This window comes from Cupressus sempervirens, chromosome 4 (assembly GCF_028749045.1).
Source record: "Cupressus sempervirens isolate cs-2001-9-10 chromosome 4, ASM2874904v1, whole genome shotgun sequence".
Classification (NCBI taxonomy): domain Eukaryota; kingdom Viridiplantae; phylum Streptophyta; class Pinopsida; order Cupressales; family Cupressaceae; genus Cupressus; species Cupressus sempervirens.
The window spans coordinates 686,843,320-686,867,475 of record NC_143121.1 but is presented as its reverse complement, the minus strand read 5'-3'; the positions used below and the strand labels follow the sequence as shown (position 1 = coordinate 686,867,475).

At 33.0% G+C, this 24,156-nt stretch overlaps 1 protein-coding gene across 1 annotated transcript; it reads left to right on the top strand.

Moving 5' to 3' along the window:
- Nucleotides 1-1,004: 1,004 nt before the first annotated feature.
- Nucleotides 1,005-2,827, top strand: LOC149563129 (cytochrome P450 750A1-like). Its single transcript, XM_089823967.1, has 2 exons — nt 1,005-1,886; nt 2,216-2,827. The coding sequence occupies exons 1-2, from the start codon at nt 1,185-1,187 to the stop codon at nt 2,825-2,827; spliced, it is 1,314 nt and encodes a 437-aa protein (XP_089680093.1). The 5' UTR covers nt 1,005-1,184.
- The last annotated feature ends 21,329 nt before the right edge of the window (nt 2,828-24,156 follow it).

Below are 24,156 nucleotides of genomic sequence, written 5' to 3'. Positions count from 1 at the left end.
ACCATGAAAATGGCCACTCCTTTATGAAATTCACTCATTGTGACAAGAACTTCGTACCAATATGTTCAAATATAACCCATCATCAATATTGTACAACTTTCATAGAACTATTGGGTTATTATGTGTTGATCATGTGATAAGCTAGACTCCATAATTGAGGTTGCTGGGGTAGATAGAGATGATGATGGAAGATATTAATATATAAAGAGAAGAGAATGAGATAAGAAGAGATATAGATGGTGAGATTGATTGATAGAGAGGTGAGGAGATTTAGAAAAGATGAAACAGAGATAAGAACAAAAGAATAAATAGTTGTTTTAACTTCCACTCATTTTCGACATACCCATATCCATTGCACACTAAAATGTGATTACTAATATAAACTAAATTATTGTGATCACATAATCCAAACCATCCAAAAGAATCAATCTATGAGAATCGCTTTGCAATTACCTAGAAACGTTCAATATCGGACAAACTGAACAGCGAATTATACTGTAAATAAAGTATACTAAAACCAAGCCATTAATCATGTGACGGCGACATGGGCCTAATTTCTTAAATCACAATTCCCTCGCCACCATATTAAATTCTAACTATATCTATTTTATTTTCTATATAATTACAGTGGTCCACAGAGGAATCAAGCTATCTAACCTAATCCAACTAAATTAAAGAGCTACCGGATTCGTTTTGGAATCAAATCACTGGACATATTGTATAGCATGCATACTGTACAGCAAATTATATTGTCAACAAATATATTAAAACTAGCGCATTCATAAGAAAACTACAAGCTAGACTTCATTTTACTGATACTGTGGCATCTATCTTGAATCAAACAAACAAAATGATAGCAACACCATCACATACTTAGCATAAAGAGATGAGAGAGAGAGAGAAAGTATTTTGCATCTCTGTTCAGTATGCTTTCTTTCTCTGAGTTTCTTCCATCTTGGTTTAATATGGCTTCTTATTCTGAATTTCCAACAACAACTACGGTATGTGCATTCGTTGTTTTCTTGTGGGTTGTGTATAGATTTACTGTGCAGAGAAAAAATGAAGGGTTGAGGCAGAGATTACCCCCGGGACCGTTTGCATGGCCCATTATTGGAAATCTGAACCAACTGAGAAAGCTTCCTCATCGTGACCTTCACGAACTTGCGAATAAATATGGACCCATCATGCTGTTGAAATTTGGTTCTGTTCCCACTATTGTTGTCTCTTCTTCTGCCATGGCAAAAGAGTTCTTGAAAACCCATGATGTAGTTTTTGCAAGCCGACCTCCAACTGCTGCAGCAAAATACCTCTTTTACAATGACAAGGATGTGATATTTGCTACTTACGGGCCTTATTGGAGACACATGAGAAAGCTGTGCGTGGTAGAATTGCTGAATGCGAAGAGGATCGAGTCGTTCAGATGTATAAGAGAGGAAGAAATGCTTCTCCTTGTTCGTTCAGTGTGGGAAAAGTCTGAGCAGGGGAGGAAGCCGGTTAATCTCACCCGATTGTTTGCATCGTTTACCCAGGCAGTCATGTGGCGGATCTTGGCGGGTACGAGAATATCTCTTGACAGTGACACCAGCGAGGGTGGTCATGCTGAAGAGTTAAAGATGATGGCTACAGAGGTCGTGGTTATGGCAGGAGCTGTGAATATTGGGGACTTCATTCCATGGTTAGACTGGATGGACTTACAAGGAGTGAAGGGGCGCATGAAAAAGGTGCACAAGTCCTTCGATAAAGTGGTGAGTAAAATAATAGAGGAGCACCAGCAACAGAAGGGGCAGCGGCAGTCTGATACAAAAGACATCATTGACTTTCTCTTGGAGATGGAGAGCCTCGATGGAGTGCCAATCGAAGATGAAAACATCAAAGCCATCGTTTTTGTACGTTATATATGTCTACTTTTGATTCACAATATATTTCTCTATTTTTGGGGGATTGAATGTGTGATAGTTTTTAATATCAATTTAATCAATCATTCAGGTGTGAAGGAAAAGAAAATTTCCTTTTTGTGTTCTCACAGTTTGAACATCACATACTAAGGCTTGATTTCTATACTAAAAGTATTAAATAGTCAAAATTGTTTTTTTTGAAAGATGATAATAGATCAGATTGTATGATACCAAATATTGATATTAAAAATAATCTTACAGAAGAAATAATACATTGATATGAATTGTAGAAATCTAATATTACTGATACGTTTTTACAGGATATTTTCATCGCTGGAGTTGAAACGACGGCTACGGCATCAGAATGGACGATGAGTGCGGTTCTGAAATACCCTCTTGTGGCCAAGAAAATGCAAGACGAAATAGAGTCAGTGGTAGGCAGAGAGAGGACTGTGTTTGAGAGTGATATAGGAAGCATGGAATACTTGCATTGTGTTATAAAGGAGGCGCTGAGGTTGTACACAACGGTACCTTTGCTGTTACCACACGAATCGACACAAGATTGTACAGTCGGTGGGTACTTCATTCCTGCGAGAAGCAGGCTGCTTGTTAATGCTTGGGCTATAGGAAGAGACCCGTCATTGTGGGAAGATCCTCTAGAGTTCAGGCCAGAGAGATTTATGGGTAAAAATGTTGATCTTGTGAAGGACAAGGACTATTTTGATATGTTGCCGTTTGGGGCAGGAAGGAGAGGATGCCCGGGTACAGGCATGGCAGTTGCGAACATGAATATTCTGTTGGCTCAGCTTGTTCATTGTTTTGAATGGAGCGTGGAAGGGGATGTGGATATGACGGAAGTCTTTGGAGCCGCCATGCCCAGGAGTGTCAACATCCTCGCTCGGCCTACACTCAGAATGCCAACCTGCCCTTGAATTCGAAACAATATCTACGTACCGTTTTGCTAGTGCAAGTTTTTATGTTTTGGATATGAACTCTCCCGTCTGGTCTTGTGATCCGGTCCAGTGTTTGATGTTTCTGCAAGTTCCCTGCTGTTTCTGGTGATTGACTTTTAGCAGTTTATGTAAGCTCCTAATGTTTTAGGAGAACAGTAAATAAATATTGTATGGTATCTATGGATGTCACGTTTTGATTTTATATTGACGCGGAGCGAATATAAGGTTTTTTTTTTGGTTCCTTATTAGTGTCGGAGTTGATGATGTTGATATAGATGAATATTGTATTGTGTGAATAGTCTTATATATTTTGTTTTTAGTATCTTCATATTAGTAAGATGCAAAGCTTTTAAAATTTTACCTGTTCAATTATTGTTTTTGCTAACGACAGATTATGATGACAAAAAATACATAACTTTAACAAAAATAGTATTCACTAATATTTATGGACTATATAAATCTTGTACTAATTAATTAATCATTCTCTTGATTAATATTTTCTTTTTATTTCAAAAATTATAGATAACTATATATCATATGAATTTAGTTAAAGAATCATATAACTAAAGTTAATGTGTATTGATTTATAGTTTGTTTTAATTGAATTATTTAAATTTTAATTGATAATTAAAATATGAAAATTAAATGAATTATCAAATGAATAAATAAAAATAAAAAATCAATAAGAGTGTATCATAAATGGTATTAATAAAATTTGGATAAAATTGATTGTGATTAATAATTTATTAATTTTATTTGATATTTTCAAGTAAGCTATTCTAGAGATATATTGTTATATTATTTTTCAAAGACATCTTAGGTTTTCTCTTCTAGCCAAACAAGTTTGGAGATTCTTAGAAGATAACATTCAAATAGTTTTTTTCTTCCCACCTTGCAACTTGTGAGCTTGGCTTTGTGCTCTACTTGATTCACTCATTGTTCTTTCCATCCATGCCTACTCTGAGTGGTATTGATGGAGGGTTTGCAATCCCAATCTTTGCTCTAAGCTCTACTCCAACCTCAAATTTGTTTCCCAAGGTCTAGTCTAGGCCTGTTGAGGCTGTTTGTAGCTTTGTAACCAAGGACAAATCCCTTTCCTTTGAAATCTCCCTTCAGTCTCTTGGTTCCAACAAGATAGTTCTTAAAGGTAATACTTTACAGATGTCTTCTATTAAGAAAGGAGTTTCATTACCCACTAAAGTGTTGCTGAGATGTCCAACTCTCTAGCTTCAAACCCTAAGGCTAAGGGTTCTTGCTCAATTAAGGTTACTACCATTAGTGTTTGAAGACGATGTTTTGGAGGAATTTGTTAAAGATATGGGCCTTACTTTCATATAGAGGTTCCTCCTTTTAAAACCTTCTTTTTACCAACTAAAGAATTGGGCTATCTCTAGCTGGGTTCTGAAAGGAAGTGTCAAAATCAATGCCCTAGTTGTTGGTATGTCCCTATTCTTGTTTTGTAATAATGAGGACCTTATGTTTGTTCTCACTAATGGACCTTAGTCTTTGGGGACAAATTCAAAGAATTAACCTAGAATGGACCTAGTTGTTGGTCTTGGTGCACTTGTCCCCATCTGGGTCAGGCTACCAAGATCACCTATGGAATTTTTGAACAATGAGGTTTTTCATGGGAATAGAAGAAGCTCTCGGTACACTTTTGTTAGTGGATAAGATCACGTAGTCTAAATCATGACTACTCTTTGTGCGGATTTGTGTTAGTGTTATTGTGAATAAGGACTTCCCTAACTTTGTCATGTTATACTCAAAGCTAGGATCTTATGTCCAACCTATTGAATATGAAAAGAATGAGATATGTTTTGTGCCAACTGTAAAAGGTTTGGACACTTGTATATCATGTGTCACTTTAAGATGGTTAATTTTGCTAACGAGGTTGCCTTAGCCAATTTAGTTTCAAACCTTATAAATCCAACCCTCTTCTTACGACATCTCACCCCCTTTCTAGCTACTCCCCTAATCCCTTCTCTCCAAGTGGGCCTAACACAAGGAGAGGGAAAACTTAAGAAGAATCACCTTCAACTTAAGTCTGCAAACATCCCTAGCTGAAAGTCACACAGAGAAGAAATTCAAATTAATTAAAACACAGTTTACATGAGACTAGATTCTAGATTTTATGCAAATGTAATTATTAAAGATCATAACATATGCTCAGTTGTGAGGCCTTCTTGGTTACAACCATATACAATGAAAATTTGAAATTAGAGTCTATGCTTCTCCTGTTCTTCTATACATCCACTATTATGTTTACTCATCTAATCATACCTGTAATATAGCAAGCTAAGCCATAAGTCATCTAGTCAAGCATTTAATTATATTATAAGTCCAACCTTGCAGGTGCAAACCAAAACCCAAGAAAATAGGAACATGAATTGATGCGAACTTAATGGAAGGTTCACATGCATCTTGGAAATTGACTACTAACTTCACAACATGCCAAGTCAACATATGAAACCACACCAAAGAAAATCATCATAGGAAAAAGGAATGGTATAGAAATCAAACAAAACCAATGAATAAGGATTGCATACTTAGGAGGAGGATCAAGATAGGTCCTTTGCATGATATTAATTGTGCATAGAACAAAACTACAAGCAGCAATGACTACTTTATGAACAATAGACTGGTATAGAAAACAAGAAATATTTTTGGTTGGTCTAAGATTTGTCCAAGGCCCAAGATGCTCCTGCATCAAGCACCTAGGGTTAATAAAGAACTGATGTCTGCATTAGGCATTGCTCATTTTCTTACCTAAATCATAAAGATCAAACTCATCTTGTGTAATCCATGAACTATCTTCAACTAGTTTTTCTTTAAACTGAACTAGGTATTCCATGCAGTCCTTTCCTCTTGTACTTTTTCTTATTCTACTATTTAGGATTTTCTCAATGTTGTTTATCTATTTCTAAGGATAATCAAGGTTATCTTCAATCTCATCATATTATTCAAAGTATTCAAAGATATCTACAATGTTGAATATAGGTGACATATCCATGTCTTCTAGTAATTCCACCTCATAAGCATTTCTACTATCAAAACTCTTAAGAATCTTACAACGTTGAAATTTCTTCATTTTCCATTTATTTTAGGTACCATCTAGAAATCTATTCTTCTTCAAATGAATCATAACCTCATCTCTAACATTAGAAGATTTATGTCTCTTCCTTTTATTAGCTTCTTGTTTACATTTCAAATTTTTGTTCTCCAAGGTTTCTTTTACTTCATCATGTAAAGTTTCCATGAAAATTGCAAAATCTTCAACTTCATCACTTCTTCTTGTCTTCATATAAAAATCTCTTACCTCTATGGTTTCTTTAGGATGAGATCCAGTAACAATCTCAAATGGTGTTTTCTTAGTGTTTCTATCCACAAAATTATTGTATGAAAAATCTGCTTATGTCAAAACTAAACTATCTCCAACTAAAAATCTCAACAAATTATGCAAGCTTTTATTCACAACTTCAATTTGTCCATTTGTCCAAGGTAAAATGTAAAATTAAATTTCAAATCTATATAAATTTTTTTCCAAATTTTCTTCCAAAACTAACAAGTAAACTTAGTATCTCTATCTGAAACAATAGTCTTAGGCATACCATGCAATCTTACCACTTTCTTGAAAACTAATTCAGCTACATGTAATGCATCATATGTCTTTTTCCAAGGTATGAAATGAGGAATTTTTGAAAATATGTCAACTAATACCAAAATAGAAGCATTACCATTATAAGTTCTAGCTAAACCAAGAACAAAATCAATACTAAAATCTTCTCGAGCCTTATTAGGCGTAGGAAAAGGTGAATACAATCTCAAATTCTAACTAGTTCCTTTTATTGTCTGACAAATTTTGTAAAATCTAACCATTCTCTTCACATTCTTATAATTCTTTGGCCAAAACTATCTTGATAACTAGGAGATAATTTCCACAGCATGTCGAATTGTGATATTAATATCAAGATTTAACTGTGTGATTTTGAGTCAAACTCATTGACCCATGTTTCATGATTAACAGCATCACCTAGATCCAATAAGTTCTAAGTGTTCCATTTATTCTCATGAGAGATGGATTCAAGGTGAATCACTACTCATGAAACATGGGTCAATGAGTTTGACTAAAAATGACACAGTTAAATCCTGATATTAATATCATAATTTGACATGTTGTGGAAATTATATCCTACTTATCAATTGATAAGCTTAAAGGGTTTTCTAATGAATGGTTCATAAGGCACAACACTTGGTGAAGGTTTTGCAAATGGGGTTGCAAGCTTTGGGTTTAACCATGGAGGAAACTTCGTAGTTAAGCACGCTTAGGCTGGAGTAGTACTGGGATGGGTGACCTCTCGGGATGTCCCGGTGCTTCACCCCTGTGAGTATCACCTAGATCCAATGAGTGCTAAGTGTTCCATTTATTCTCATAAGAGATGGATTCATGTTGAATCACTAAACATAAAACATGGGTCAATGAGTTTGACTCAAAATCACACAGTTAAATCCTGATTTTAATATCACAATTTCACATGCTGTGGAAATTATCTCCTACTTATCAATTGGTGAGCTTAAGGGGATTTCTAATGAATGGTTCATAAGGCACATCACTTGGTGAAGGTTTTGCAAATGGGGTTGCAAGCTTTGTGTTTAACATGGAGGAAACTAGGTAGTTAAGTGCGCTCAAGCTTGAGTAGTACTTGGATGGGTGACCTCCCGGGAAGTCTCAGTGCTTCACCCCTATGAGCATCACCTAGATCCAATGAGTGCTAACTATTCCATTTATTCTCATGAGAGATGGATTCATGTTGAATCACTACTCATGAAACATGGGTCAATGAGTTTGACTCAAAATCACACAGTCAAATCCTGATATTAATATCACAATCTGACATGTTGTGGAAATTATCTCCTACTTATCAATTTATGAGCTTAAGGGGCTTTCTAATGAATGGTTCATAAGGCACAACACTTGGGGAACGTTTTGCAAATGGGGTTGCAAGCTTTTGGTTTAACCATGGAGGAAACTTTGTAGTTAAGCGCACTCAGGCTGGAGTAGAACTAGGATGGGTGACCTCCCGGGAAGTGTTGATGCTTCACCTAGATCTAATGAGTGCTAAGTGTTCCATTTATTCTCATGAGAGATGGATTCATGTTGAATCACTATTCATAGAACATGGGTCAATGAGTTTGACTCAAAATCACACAGTTAAATCTTGATATTAATATCACAATTTTACATGCTATGAAAATTATCACCTACTTATCAGTTGATGAGCTTAAGGGGTTTTCTAATGAATGGTTCATAGGGAAAAACACTTGGTGAAGGTTTTGCAAATGGGGTTGCAAGCTTTGGGTTTAATCATGGAGGAAACTTCATAGTTTAGTGCACGCAGGCTGGAATAGTACTAGGATGGGTGACCTCCCGGGAAGTCCCATTGCTTCACCCCTATGAGCATCACCTAGATCCAATGAGCGCTAAGTGTTCCATTTATTCTCATGGGAGATGGATTCATGTCGAATCACTACTCATGAAACATGGGTCAATGAGTTTGACTCAAAATCACACAGTTAAATCCTGATATTAATATCGCAATTTGACATGTGGAAATTATATCCTACTTATTAATTGATGAGCTTAAGGGGCTTTCTAATTAATGATTCATAAGGCACAATACTCGGTGAAGGTTTTGCAAATGGGGTTGCAAGCTTTTGGTTTACCCATGGAGGAAACTGCGTAGTTAAGCATGCTCAGGCTGGAGTGGTATTGGGATGGGTGACCTCCCGGGAAGTCCTGATGCTGCACCCCTGTGAGCATCACCTTGATCCAATGAGTGCTAAGTGTTCCATTTATTCTCATGAGAGATTGATTCATGTCGAATCACTATTCATGAAATATGTGTCAATGAGTTTGACTCAAAATCACATAGTTAAATCCTGATATTAATATCACAATTTGACATGCTGTGCAAATTACCTCCTACTTATCAATTGATGAGATTAAGGGCCTTTCTAATGAATGGTTCATAAGGCACAACACTTGGTGAAGGTTTTGCAAATGGGGTTTCAAGCTTTGGGTTTAACCATGGAGGAAACTTCTTAGTTAAGCGCGCTCAGGCTGGAGTAGTACTAGGATGGGTGACCTCCCAGGAAGTCCCGGTGCTTCACCACTGTGAGCATCACCTAGATCCAATGAGTGCTAAGTGTTCCATTTATTCTCATGGGTGATGGATTCATGTTTAATCACTACTTATTAAACATGGGTCAATGAGTTTGACTCAAAATCACACAGTTAAATCCTGATATTAATATAACAATTTGACATGTTGTGGAAATTATCTCCTACTTATCTATTGATGATCTTAAGGGGCTTCCTAATGAATGGTTCATAACGCACAGCACTTGGTGAAGGTTTTGCAAATGGGATTGCAAGCTTTGGGTTTAACCATGGAGGAAACTTCCTAGTTAAGCGCGCTTAGGCTAGAGTAGCACTAGGATGGGTGACCTCCTAGGAAGTCTCGGTGCTTCACCCCTATGAGAGTCACCTAGTTCCAATGAATGCTAAGTGTTCCATTTATTCTCATGAGAGATGGATTCATGTTGAACCACTACTATGAAACATGGGTCAATGAGTTTGTCTCAAAATCACACAGTTAAATCCTAATATTAATATCACAATTTGACATGCTGTGGTAATTATCTCCTACTTATCAATTGATGAGCTTAAGGGGCTTTCTAATGAATGTTTCAAAAGGCACACCACTTGGTGAAGGTTTTGCAAATGGGGTTGCAAGCTTTGAGTTTAACCATGGAGGAAACTTTGTAGTTAAGCATGCTCAGGCTAGAGTAGTACTGGGATCGGTGACCTCTCAGGAAGTCCCAATGCTTCACCCCTATGAGCATCACCTAGATCCAATGAGTACTAAGTGTTCCATTTATTCTTATGAGAGATGGATTAATGTTGAATCACTACTCATGAAACATGGATCAATGAGTTTGACTCAAAATCACACAATTAAATCCTGATATTAATATCACAATTTCACATGCTGTGGAAATTATCTCCTACTTATCAATTGATGAGCTTAAGGGGCTTTCTAATGAATGGTTCATAAGGCACAACACTTGGTGAAGGTTTTGCAAATTTGGTTTCAAGCTTTTGGTTTAACCATGGAGGAAACTTTGTAGTTAAGCACGCTTAAGCTGGAGTAGTACTGGGATGGGTGACCTCTTGAGAATTCCTGATGCTTCACCCTTGTGAGCATCACCTAGATCCAATGAGTGCTAAGTGTTCCATTTATTCTCATGAGAGATGGATTCATATTGAATCACTACTCATGAAACATGGGTCAATGAGTTTGACTCAAAATCACACAATTAAATCCTAATATTAATATCACAAAACTATCTTTCTAAAATTATTTTCACGGTCTTATCAATCCCAAACTATCTAGTAAGTCCACCATGATGTTTTTTCCTTCATTATATTCTCTCTCATAGATATCCTAGATATTCATAACTAAACTCCTTTAAATAACATATCCTCTTGATTGAAATACTCAATCCACTTATCACTTGCTATTTGTTCTCTATAAGCTTTCTAGGGTTCTACAAAATCAATATCGGTCTCATATAAACACTTTAAGTCATCAAACCAAGTACCTCAACTCTCATCTCGATCAATAAATTCCTTATTTTGCTCAAAACATTAGCAAATTTGTTTAACTGTCTACTTTTATGCTTCAATGAAAAAGAATTTTTTTGTAAAAACTCAACCAATTCATATGTCTCTTATTAACTTATTTTGACTTCTAAAATTTTGCAAAGCTTTATGGTCGATATACAATACAAAATCCTTAGGTATTAAGTAGATATAAAGCCCCTTAGAAAGAACATGCAGTATATACATTGTCATCTAATGCTGTTGGGAAAATAAAATATGAGCATGCAAGAAATAGAAATAGGTTAAATATATATAATCTAATGATGCTTTCAATTTGTAGGGACAACATAGCTTACCAACATGTTCTCTCTCGAACATTGAAATACATTGCAAAATATGCAACAAAAGCAAAAAATTGATCAAAAACATATACTAAAATGTTGAAAAGAATATCTACTCCACAAAGAAAGATGGCGAAGCCCTTTCCGTATATCATAAATTCTTGTTTGGATTTATTATTGGACATGACATAAGAGCCGAGGAGGCATGCCATATGTTACAAAAACTAAAACTTTTTGGTAGTCAAGCTTTTATATCTTTGGATGTTGGAAGAAAATTTCTTCATTGAATAATAAAAAAATAGGTGACACTTAGATCCAACCTAGATATCTCCACTCTTACATGATTCATCATGTTGAACTTGAAACAACGAGTTTACTTGAATTTGCAATATCTTTATCCAAATCATAAGGGATACAAATCGAAAGAATAACCAAAGGTAGCTAATGTCAATATTTATCCAAGATTTTATAAAATCCCAAATCTTGAATTAGAACACTTTGAAACATTTTTTTGGGGCAAACTACTTTTATAAAAATATTTTCATAATATAGGAACAAAGATAGGCCTCACAAAAGAACACCAATGGATATGACATTTGGGATATTAATTGAACTACTGATAAAGAATAATAACACTAAGGAGGAAGATGAAAATGAAGAGGAAAATACAATTGATCAAAGCATTCATGGAGTAATAGGCACTTGCGAAAGGGAACTCTTATCACAAATGGAAGCATTTAAGTACTGTAGTGCTTGATGAGTTGAATATCCTTGGAAAGAATGACTTTGACACAAGAAACAAATGGGATAATATTAGTATTCCACCACATTTATATGAGAATGTTACACAATTTATATAAAGAAAATTAGTTGTTGTAATAACACCATACATATGTTCTATAGTTGATCTCATTATATTATTCCTAGAGAAAAAGATAACATTACATATAATTATTGAACACAACCAATCTTGGTAACATAAACCACTACACATGATTGTACAAGGTAGAGCAGGTACATGAAAAATTTATTTAATTTCATCCTTTAAAGAGATACTTAATAGTAAGGGACCTCAATAGAAAGGGCAACTACTAATACTCATCCCCACTGGGATTGTTGTATTCAACATACATGCAACTATTGGAAATAGAAAAGAATAACTAAGAGGGGAGATGTGAATTAGTTATTGAAAAAACAAATCCAAAAGCCCCTTTAAGATGTCAACACAATATAAAACCAATAACTTGATGTAACTTGGTTAACATTGAATATTTTGTTGTAACTTGCAAAACACTAAATATATTATTGTTACTCAGTTAGCATAGGGATCTAAGATATTAATGTGATTATCCTTTATTAACTTGCAAAAACATAAAGGAAATAACAAGAACACAAAAAACACCACAATTTAACATGGAAACCTAATTTGGAAAAACCACCAATTGCAACTAGTTACTATATTTTACTCTTTTGAAGTAAGCCCTATTAAGAGACAACTGTATTAAAGGCTACATAATATTATTTTTTAAGTGTGACGTTATTAGAGGATTTAATTCACCCTATTAGGAGTGTCCTTGTTGGTCTTTAGACACTTCAATCTAAAAATGCCACCTTGTTAGAGGATTTACAAAATAGTTGTTAGGCTAACTCTATTAAGAGATTTGATTTACTGCTACAATTATTAGAGTAACAATGATTTGACCTAATTTCTTATTCAACTTTCTTTATTGATTCAGATCTTGGTTTTGGGTTGATTACTTGATCCTCCTTGATCAGAATGTTCTTTGCAGCTCAGTCGACATGGATTCTCTACCCTTTACAGATATCCTTCAAATTTTCTTTCTTTACTCATCTTCTTCATTCCATACTCAATCCTCAACTTGATCTTTTATATATATGACTCACCTTTTCATGTTTTCTTGAATACTCTTTTAATGAATCAAATATTAACCCTTAATTTGGCTTGTATTAACCAATAAATTTATCAAACTTAGTATATTGACAGTTGACTAATACAAAAATGAGTATTCAGTTAATACTCAGAATCCTTCATTAACTGACCCAACTCAATTAGAATAGGAGTTCAAATGTTAACCAACCCAACTCAGTTAATACTAACTCCATGCTAACTTTCCTTTGTAACCAAGTGAACTCGATCAAAATAGGTTCTACTTCATTAACCAACTGAGCTCAGTCAATCCTATCTTTGAACTTGGTTATCATTGAATGCTCAACATATATAGGAAATTTCCTTCAATGCCAAAGTGAGCTCAAATAACACTGATTTCTTGGTAAAGGCTTGATATTTTGTGTAACATCAAAGACTACATATATTTGCATAATTATATTCAATGATCTCCCTCTTTGGCATTGATGGCAATAAAAAATGTCATATTATAAAAAAAATTTAGAGAAAAATAGAAGTAAGGATAATATCCTTAGCTTCATTCTAATTTTCATCCATGAGAACTCCCTCTATCAGTGAGAACTCCCTCTAATATCAACCTCTCGCTCTGGAATGATTTTCTGTGATGTGAACTTGTTGAAGATAGAAAACTCTCCCAAAAAACTCTCCCTTTCTACAAAATTTCTTTGATAAAAAAAATTTCTCTAATATGATAGTGAACTCTCCCTCTTTGACATCTCATGCCAAAGATGACATTCAGTGTATTTTTCATGTACCTAATTTACTAATTTATACGCAATCTTCTCTAATAATACTACATTAACTTGTATAATCTTCAAAATGCTTGGTTGATGCACTACTGAAATTTGATTAGTTCGCTTCAGAAAGGGGAATGACCCCTAGCTTACCTCTTAGATACAAATATGCATCCTTAGGTAATGGCTTGGTGAATATGTCTACAATTTGTTCTTTTGTATTCACATATTCCAATGTCACCTCTTTTTCTTGCATTAATTCTCTCAAAAAATGGTACTTTATTGCAATGTTTTTTGTCTTGGTATGCATCACTAGATTCTTGGATATGTTAATTGCATTGGTGTTATCACAGATGATAACTATTAGATCCTTAATTTCTTCCTTCATACCTACCTATAGTTGTTTGAACCAAATGACGTTGGAACAATTAACTACTACTACAACATATTATGCTCCTGTTGTAGAGTGACAGATGTAATTTTGTTTGTTTCTTGTCCAAGACACTAGCCTCTTTCCAAGAAGTAATGCTTCACTACTAGTGATTTTCCTATCATCAATACTTCCTACCCAACCAGCATCAATGAAGGCTTTCAATTCAAATTTTCCTCCTTTCTTATACCACAAACCATAATCTTCAATATCTTTTAGATACCTCATGATTCTTTTTATTTCCATCATATGGTTTTCTTTTGTATTAGCAAAGAATCTTTCCAACATACCAACTACTAATGCAATATTAGGTCTTGTATAAACTACATGCTAAAGTTTTCCAATCATTGATCTATATGTAGTATGATCTACTTCTTTGGAGTCATCATTTTTGGAAAGCTTATGTCTCGTAAAAATAGATGTTCCAACTAGTTTGGAATCTTCCATTCCAGATTTCTTCAATATCTCCTTGATGTACTTTGATTGAGAAATATAGATCCTAGGGTATGTGCAGGATCATGGTGTACCAAACTATGGCCTTAAGTGGCAGTGAAAAACCAGCAAATCAGGGTTATGTCAACTTGACACATAATTTTAAAGTGGTTATGGACTTTATATCAAAAAGTTGTATGAAAATAATCTATAGGAAATTGAATCTAGTTTCTAAACTACAAGGCCTTATCTAGAGAAAAAATTATTTGATTGGTCAAAAGTTTGGATTTTAATGTAGTACTACAAAAATTTCAGGGCGAAAACAAAAAGTAGGTGTATGTCTGACCACCTTAATCATAATCAAATGATAATATTTTTAAATATAATTTTAGATATAAAAAGTAGACTCATACCTGGATGTGACGCATATTTTTGGCAATTTTTATTCCAAATAAATAATTAATTATGAATTTTCTACTATACTATTTTCAAAATTAAAAAACTCCCGTGTCTGACCACCTTAACTAGTTCTAAAAAAATCAAAATTAAGTTTTTTTTGTTTTTTTCTTATACTAGTCGAAGCATAGAATGTGACACATCTTTTGGATTTCACAAATCTTATACGGTTTGAAAGTTATAGCTATTTTTCAACCAGTATGTCAATCAGCACTTTGTAGCTAACTCCATTAGAAAATAAGTAATAATTACTTACTGAACTCATAATTTGACAAAACTTATATTTATGAAAAGCTAAGAACATTCTTAAGAAACCCTTTTCATTACATCAAATTTTAGTTAAAAAAAAGTCGTCAGCTACATGCTTGAAGTAAAAAACACATAAGAACATGCCAAAAACACATTTTTGGGATGTTTTAAAGATGAATATATAAGGTTGGTATTGAAAGATATAGTAGGAATTATAAAGGTATTAATTGTTTTCATTTAGTATCAGGATGGGTGGGAAAAAAGTGGGAATAGATTTTGAAATTCTTTGAGGCATTTCAGAACTACATATTTTTCAGATCGCCACTTTTTGGCACACCATGATCCTAAACATACCCACCATCTTCCTTCTTTTGAATTTGCAAGCCAACAAAGAATTTAATCTTTCTAAACATTGACATTTCAAATTCTTTGCCCATTTTCTCAAAAAAAGAATTGCATAAAACATCATGTCTAGTGAATAATGTATCATCTACAAAAAAAAATTCCATTATCGTCCTCTTATATGGTCCTTCCTTGATGTATAGGTTGCTATTGTCATGTGTCCTTTGAAAACCAATATTTAGCAGATGAATGTACAATCATTCATACTATGCTCTAGGGGCTTGTTTGAGACCATATAAAGCATTGTGTAATTTGCAAACCACATCCCTTTTATTATTATCTATGAAACCTTCAAGGTCTCAATGTAGACTTCTTCTTCTAGGATTTCATTCAAGAAAGATGACTTTAGACCTTTTAGGTTCTTTCCTATTTCTTTCTCCACTCTAGCCAGATACCACTTGAATTTTTGAAAGGTTTTAGATTTATCTTTTAGGTACATAATTGTTATCATCCTAGAATAATTATCAACAAATAAAATAAAGTACTTATCTCCCTAGTAGCTTTCTATGCCAATGGGTCCACAAAGATATGTATGAACTAGCTCTAGAACTTCTTCAGAGTGATAGTTCTTACTCTCAAAACTTTTCTTTCCCATTTTTCCAATCCAAAAAAAATTTCACATGCCCATATCGAGTTTCTTTAGACTAGGAATGCCTCTTACTCTTTTGTTCTTGCTTATGTTGACCAGGTTATCGAAATTCGCATGACACAAACTTTTATGCCATAACTATCTTTCCTCTACTTGAGCTAGAAAACGTGAACTTTTAGTTAGATCTGGAAAGAAATGATCATTACCTTTTGTTTGATTACTAGTCCTAGCTATATTTCCTTTCCCGTCTAGTAGCTTGGTGTTACTAGTCATGAATTCTACCATGAATCTAATGTTGTTCAACTATGCCACACTAAGTCAGTCCTTTAACCTAGTAAGCATTGTCACGTCTAAGTTCATCCATCAATTTAATGCAACATTTTCCTTCTACATAACAAGTTTCATCATTTCCAAATTTGACACTCCCACCATCACAGTATTCCAAGTGCTCAAATTTAGATTTATCACTAGTCATGTGGTGGGAACGACCACTATCAATAATCCTTGTTTCATTCTTGCTAATATGATAAATGAAGGTCATGTTATGATTTTTATGAGCTGATTCATTTTTTACAAGGTAAACCATTTTTTCTTCATCACTAATAGTAGATTCTTTAGCCATGTAACAAGATTTGTTACCTTTATCCTTGTAGTCTTTGTAGCTTTTGAAATCTTTCTTTCCTTTATTTCCTTCTTTGTTTGTACACCTTGTCACAATGTGACCAACTTGTTCACAATAAAAATAGATTAGAGGTAACCTTTGTACTTTACTTTTCCTTTAGGGAACCTTCTTACAAGTAGGGCTTTAATTACTTCATGTTCATCATCATAATTATCTTCATCTTCACTATCAAATTTTTTTCTTTTATATTTTTGACCTTTGTTTTCGAGTGATAGTTTAGCTTGAATGCAAACTCAATGCTACCAGATTTTTATCAAAGTTATATAACTCAAAGGCTATAAACCTTCCCACTAGTGCATCCAAAGTTATATCATTTTTAGGATAGCATCTCTTATCTTGAATAGATGACACTCTAATTGCATAAATAGGAAGAACAGTTCTAAGTACCTTTTTAACCACTATCACATCATCTATTTTCCCTCATGAGGATCTAATTGCACTTACACTTTCTTTGATTATTTCACTATATTGTGCAATTTTTTGTCTTCTCTCATCTTCATCTGATCAAATTGACCTCTTAGACTTTCTTCCTTAGCCCTCCTCACATTTTCATCTCCTCCATAGATACTTTTATCTTGTTTCACATTTCATGAGTAGTAGAACAATCTTTGACTTCATCAAATTTAGCATAATTGAGAGTAGAGGCAATGTCATTCATCATTATGTTGTGATTATTATTTTCCACAATTTGACCCAAAGATAAAGGTCTAGCATGTACCACATATTTTTTATCCAGATATTTTAGGCTTGTATCTCCAATGGTTCCCAAATGTAGCTTAATGAGTTACTATCATGCTTGAAAGTTATCTTTGTTCAGCTTAGGATTCTCCCTTCTATAAGGCATCTTGATCTTTAGCTTAGGTCCTTAAAACCTTATTTATAAGCACCAAATGCTTCAATACCAATTTTTGGAAATGGAAACAAGTAACTAAGAAGAGAAGGGTGAATCATTTACTACAAAAACAAATCCAAAAGTCCCTTTAAGATGTCAACACAATAAAAAAAACAATAACTTGTTGTAACTCTATTAGCACTGAATATTTCACTATAACTTGGTTAAGATTGAATATATTATTATCATTTAGTTAGAACATGGATCTTAAGATATTAGTGTGATTAGACTTTATTAACTAAGTTGTAGAAACATAAAGAAAATAACTTAAACACAAAAGACACCAAGATTTAACATGGAAAGCCAATTTGGGAAAACCACCAACTGCATCTAGTTACTATTTTTCACTCTTCTAAAGCGAGCCCTAGTAGGAACTAGCCCCATTAAAATTACAAAATGTACTATTAGGTGTGACTCTATTAGAGGATTTAATTCACCTTTTTAGGAGTGACCTTGTTAGAGGTCTTCAAACACTTCAATCTAGAAATACCACCTTGTTAAATGATTTACAAAATAATTATTAGGCTAACTCTATTAATAGATTTAATTCATTGCTATAATTATTAGAGAATAATAATGACTTGACTTTACTTGATCATCCTTGATTAGTATGTGCTTTGTAGCTTGGTCAACTCGAATGCTTTGCCCTTTACATATATCCATCACATTCATGTTCATTATTCATCTTCTTCAATTCCATACTCAATCCTCAACTTGACCTTTCATATATATGATTCACCTTGCCAAGTCATCTTGAATATTCTTTTAAAAAATCAAATATTAAACCTTAAGTCAGGTTGCATTAAACAATAAATTTATCAAACTTAATGTATTGATAGTCAGCTAGTAAAAAAATGAGCACTCGGTCAACACTAAGAATCCTTCATTAACTGACCCAACTTAGTTAGAATAGGAATTCTAAGGTTAACCGACCCAATTCAATTAATATTGACTCCATGTTAACTTTCTATTGGTAACCAATTGAACTTGGTCAATATAAAATTTTCTTCATTAACCAACCTAGCTTGGTCAATACTCTCTTTAAACTTGGTTATCACTAAACACTCATCATACATTAAAAACTACCTTCAATGCCTAAGTGAGCTCAACTTACACTGATTACTCAGTAAAGGCTTAATGTTAAGACAACATATAATTGTATAATTTTTTTCAACAACAACAATAATACATTCAAAGCTCAGGACCCCTATCAAAGAAATACAATGATTAGGAGGCCAAGTATTAATAGCATTCCAAGAGGAATTAAATTATGACATCTACATCCTTATTAATGGGATGAGCTTGATAGGTTCAAAGATCCTCCTTAAAATTGATACTCACCTTCGAGAGGACTTTCCCAATAAAAAACATGTATGCTTTGGTGGAGTGTCAATTGCAATTTTTTGGTGACCTGGCACAATTTCCCCTTGTTATGAACAAGTCAATTTATACATTGCATTCCAATGCCAAGCTACTTTAGAGAAGATTACAAGAATTGTTACATTACAAACAATTTCCAAGAAGGTGAGAATAACACACAAGTAAAGTTTTGCCAACTTTTTTATAATATATGAGATGTGAACCCAACACAACATGACTATGAAGATGACAACAAAGAATTTGGTAGGTCTATAAATTTATTAGCTACTAATGATGTAGCAATACTATATAACAATAAGATATTAAAATAATTAAATTGGACAATTGAAATAAGTACAATAATAAATTTTGCAAGCAAAGACAACCTGATGTATGATGAACAATTTGAGAAACATGTGGTATTGTGCCAAGGAAATGGATAATCCTTACATAAAACAACTGAGTAAAGCACAACCTTGTTAATGGAGCTCTTAGTGAGATTACTGATATCAATTATGGGTTAGGTAGTAAGCCAGTAGATGTGCCCATGTATGTTATTGCATGTTTCAAGAATTACAATGGGCCACCATGGAACCATGAGAATCCTAAATGTGTTTCAATAGTGCTAGTCACTCTATGTAGCCAAAGATAATTGTCAATCACAATGTCATGGGCTATCACTATACACAAGTCTCAAGGGCTTATGCTAAAAAAATAACAATAACAATGGATATTAGTCCAATCAAGCAACAAAGTCCTACTTTTATAGCTATGTTTAGAGTGTGAAATCAATAGATATGCTTTGGTACCTTTGATAGATACTCCAAAATGAAAAGTAACCTACACAAAATTATACAAAAAAAGAGGACTTGCCCGTCAAACAAAGTCTCACGATTATGTCTACATATAAAAATTAATATGTAAATATTTAAAAATATATTGACTTATCATCAGAATAATAATTTTTCAAACACATTATCAGAAGTATCTGGACTATCAGTATAACCCTTGCACCCTTTAAAGGTACAAGTACTAGTTTGATATACAAGTGGACTTACCCATCAAATTAAGTCAACCTATTATGTCTGCATATAGAAATTAATATATAAATGTTTGAAAAAATGTTTACTTATTTAAAAACCACTAACTGTTCAATACTAACTATTCAAGCATACTATCAGAACCACATTGTCAAAAGTATTCTTAAACTATCAGCATCAAATTATATCTAGACTATGTCATGACCCCAAATTTAAGGATATATGAATATTTGAATAACATATTATATAATGATAATAATTAAGAATAATTAAAAATAGATAATAATAAATATTATAATTACATTATGAAACCAAAGAAGATTATAATGTATTCACATTTGAATATATATAATATTAGTAACTAATGATAATAATAATAAATTGATTAATAGACTAATCAATACAATGTATATTAATAATACAAGAATTAATATAAACAATAATACCATATGATATTATATTTATAATAACATATATTTGAATATGTTATTATAAACATACAATGTTATATAACATATTTAATACTTATATCTTATTATATATATATATATATATATATCAACTACAAATACTCTTAAATATAACTCTTATATAATTATACTGCAAACACCTCTTTCAAAATACATATATGCGATAAATAACAAATTCAATAACAAATCAAAAATAATAATAAAAAACATAATTTGCATCCTTTCATTCATAACTCTCCAAAACCGATTCAGCCTATTTAGGAAGGTAAGGACAGAAGTACGAAGGCATGGATGGAAATATAGCGAAGTCAAGGGTATTGAAAACATTGAATACATCGTAGACCATTTCATTTGGTTCTTCTTCCATAAGCAAAGTGCAAATTACTAAAGAAGAGAACGGATAATTATCAAATTTATAAATTTCAAGAAGAAATTATCTAATGTCCAAAAGGGGACATTACAATTGGTATCAGAGCCTAATGTCCTGCCAGCCTGTGAAGAGTAATTAATGAAAAACACCAAATGTATGAAAGACTGGGTTACAAATGTGAAGCAAATAAATGAAGTGGAGAATGCTCAGATGAAGCTTGTTGCTGCAAAAGTTTTGTTTGTGACCAACACAACACTCATGAACTTCAATGTTTTCCATTACAAATTTCATAGGATCCTTATCACAAATTAAGGAGAGAATTTCTAAGAGAAGTGCATTAGTATCTCAAATAGCTTACCCTTGATCAGAAATATGTGTGCCTTGGTTCTCGTTATACCAGAAATGGTGAGGTATTGTAATGTTACGAAAGGCAATATAGCGATAATATAGAATATATTGTAAAGTACTCGCAATCTCCCAAAAAAAAAAATAATAATAAATAAAGAAAAATAAAAATAAAAAAAAATTCTCAACCTTAATGGTAATATTTGTGTGAAATCAAGAGGGTCATTATAAATCTCTATGGTTTTGTCCTCTTTTAGATTGAACCTAGAATTTACCCACAAAGATAATCATTAGTGCTACTAGCTATCTGGTATAATAATTCAGGATCTGATCTTATTGTCATTAATGCTATAAGCTATCCGACATAGTTATTCTAGAATTGGTCTTGGTTCATACTGCTGATTACAATGATCTTTTCCAATCTGAATACATGCTCTTTCCTTTGCTGCTCTAGCTACCTGAATTTTTGTTGGTTGCTCATATATATATATATGTATATGTATGTATACATCTATATGTATATGTATATGTATATGTATATGTATATGTATATACATATACATATACATATACATATAGATGTATACATACATATACATATACATATAGATGTATACATACATATACATATATATATATATATATATATATATATATATATATATATATATATATATATATATATATATATATATATATATATCTTAGGGGTCAATCTACTCGTGAGTGCTTTATCGACATCCTTTCCTTGATAATTTTTGCTCATAAAGCCTGTAGTAATTTTTTAATAACATTTGCTTACAAGATCTGAAACAATCTACTTAGAGTTCAGCTTGAGTTTGCCTTCAATAGGTATCAAATTTTCCCGAATTGAAAGAGAAGCTTTTCTCATTGTATCGGCAATTATAATTTTTTCTTTTTTTTCCCTTTTGGCTTCATGCATCGGGATGGACATGGACAAGTCAATAAAACATGGATAGAAATCTAGTACGAGGCCTTCGAACCTTTCCAATGCAAAATCCCAAGATCCCGCAGTCCTAATAAATAGGAGGATCCGTGTTGTTGTTCACCCTGCCAAGATTAGAGACAAAAAAATAAAATAAAAATAAACCATGGCCTCCTTCCAGCCCAACAGAAGAAAATATTAAAAACTTATACAAATTAAAGGACAACAAGTAAATGTCCCAAAACTACTCCCAACTCCTCTTCTCACCATTTGCATTATTATCATATTTAGACGACTATTTTTGCTGCTAGTCAAGGATTCCTACCTCAATTCCTACCATGCTTGATTATCTTTGCTCTATATGTGCACTTCAAACTCAAGAAACTAAAATTAATTTGTATGAATTATAATTACGTAGTCTATATATACACAGGGCAAACAATTAGCTATTTTTAGATTATCCCATGGAACTTCAAGTTGTTTTATCAAGTTGGGATTGTTCTGGGGCTTGACTTATACCTCAAGCAATACAAAAAAATAGAAATATATTGATCTTTCTAACATACATGTCATTGTTTTGTTTTTTTTGCTGTTTTATTAAGTTTTTAAGACTCTTGTGCCATGAGAAAATCAAAACTAATAAAAGCCAAAAATATATAAATAGAATATCTAAAAAGTTTGTTGTGAGAAGTTACCTGATTTAGCATGGGACAAACAAGATCGTCAAGTAGAGTTTTCCATACCATAGCAAAATGGGACATTGCCTTTAAAATAGATAGAGAAAATCATAAAACATTATAGGGAGAAATAAGGTAAGACGGAGGAGATATATATGGGGAAAAGATCCCAATAAAATAAAATGATAAAGAGGCAAGTTTTAAATAAAAGAAGGTATGCCAAAGGAAAATAGTATAAGGTATGTATTATTACCATTTTTTCCATTTATATTAGTTTTTATGAATTTTTAATAGATTTAAGTATATTTTATATAATTTTAAATATTAGATATATGTTAGTCAATATCAATATAGTTTAATGGAATTAATTAATAGACAATTATTTTCAATTACAATATTAACGTCGAAAGAAATGAAGCATAAAATAAAAGTTTGTTGATATGAAAATAAGTATATATTATCCTTTGAGTATAATCTATTCATTATAGTCTTTCTCTTATTCTTTATTTTCTATTAAAATTATGTGCCTTGATCTTTTCTTCGAGAAATTTCTTGCAGGAAAAGACAGAGATTAAGATTCAGAGGGAGCTTTGAGGAAGTTCAACCATAGTTAAAATATGAAATTGTAAGTTTTCTTAATTAATGTAATCATAAAAGTGTAAAATTGATTATTTGAGAAATGATTTAAGGATTTCAAGTAGCTTTCCTATAGAGTGTATAATCAAGGAAGGTCTATAAGATGCCTCATTGTAGTACTAGTTAAGGGAAAGACTATATAGAAAACCTACTATATTTAACTTTCCTATGGGGTCTACAATTAAGGGAGGTCTATTAAGACACCTTATTGTAGTATCAGTTAAGGAAAAGGCCATATTTAAGTTTCCTATGGGGTCTGCAATTAAGAAAGGTTTGTTAAGACACCTTATTGTAGTATCAGTTAAGGGAAAGGCCATATTTAACTTTCCTATGGGGTCTACAATTAAGGGAGGTCTGTTAAGACACCTTATTGTAGTATCAGTTAAGGGAAAGGCCATATTTAACTTTCCTATGGAGTCTACAATTAAGGAAGGTTTGTTAAGACACCTTATTGTAGTACTAGTTAAGGGAAAGACTATAAGGGCATCTATCCTTCCTATGGAGTCTACAATCAGGGAAGAGCTGCTATGATACCCTATTGCAGTACTAGTTAAGGGGAATATAGTAAGGGAATCCTACCACTTTCCTATGGAGTCTGCAATTAGGGGAGAACACCCTATTGTAGTACTAGTTAAGGGGAAGATAGTAAGGGCATCCTATCAACTTTC

Bases quoted from the DNA above. Each gene is read 5' to 3' on its own strand.
- LOC149563129 (XM_089823967.1), top strand. From the start codon at position 1,185: ATGCTGTTGAAATTTGGTTCTGTTCCCACTATTGTTGTCTCTTCTTCT. The intron at 1,887-2,215 runs GTACGTTATATA...ACGTTTTTACAG, and splicing joins ACATCAAAGCCATCGTTTTT to GATATTTTCATCGCTGGAGT.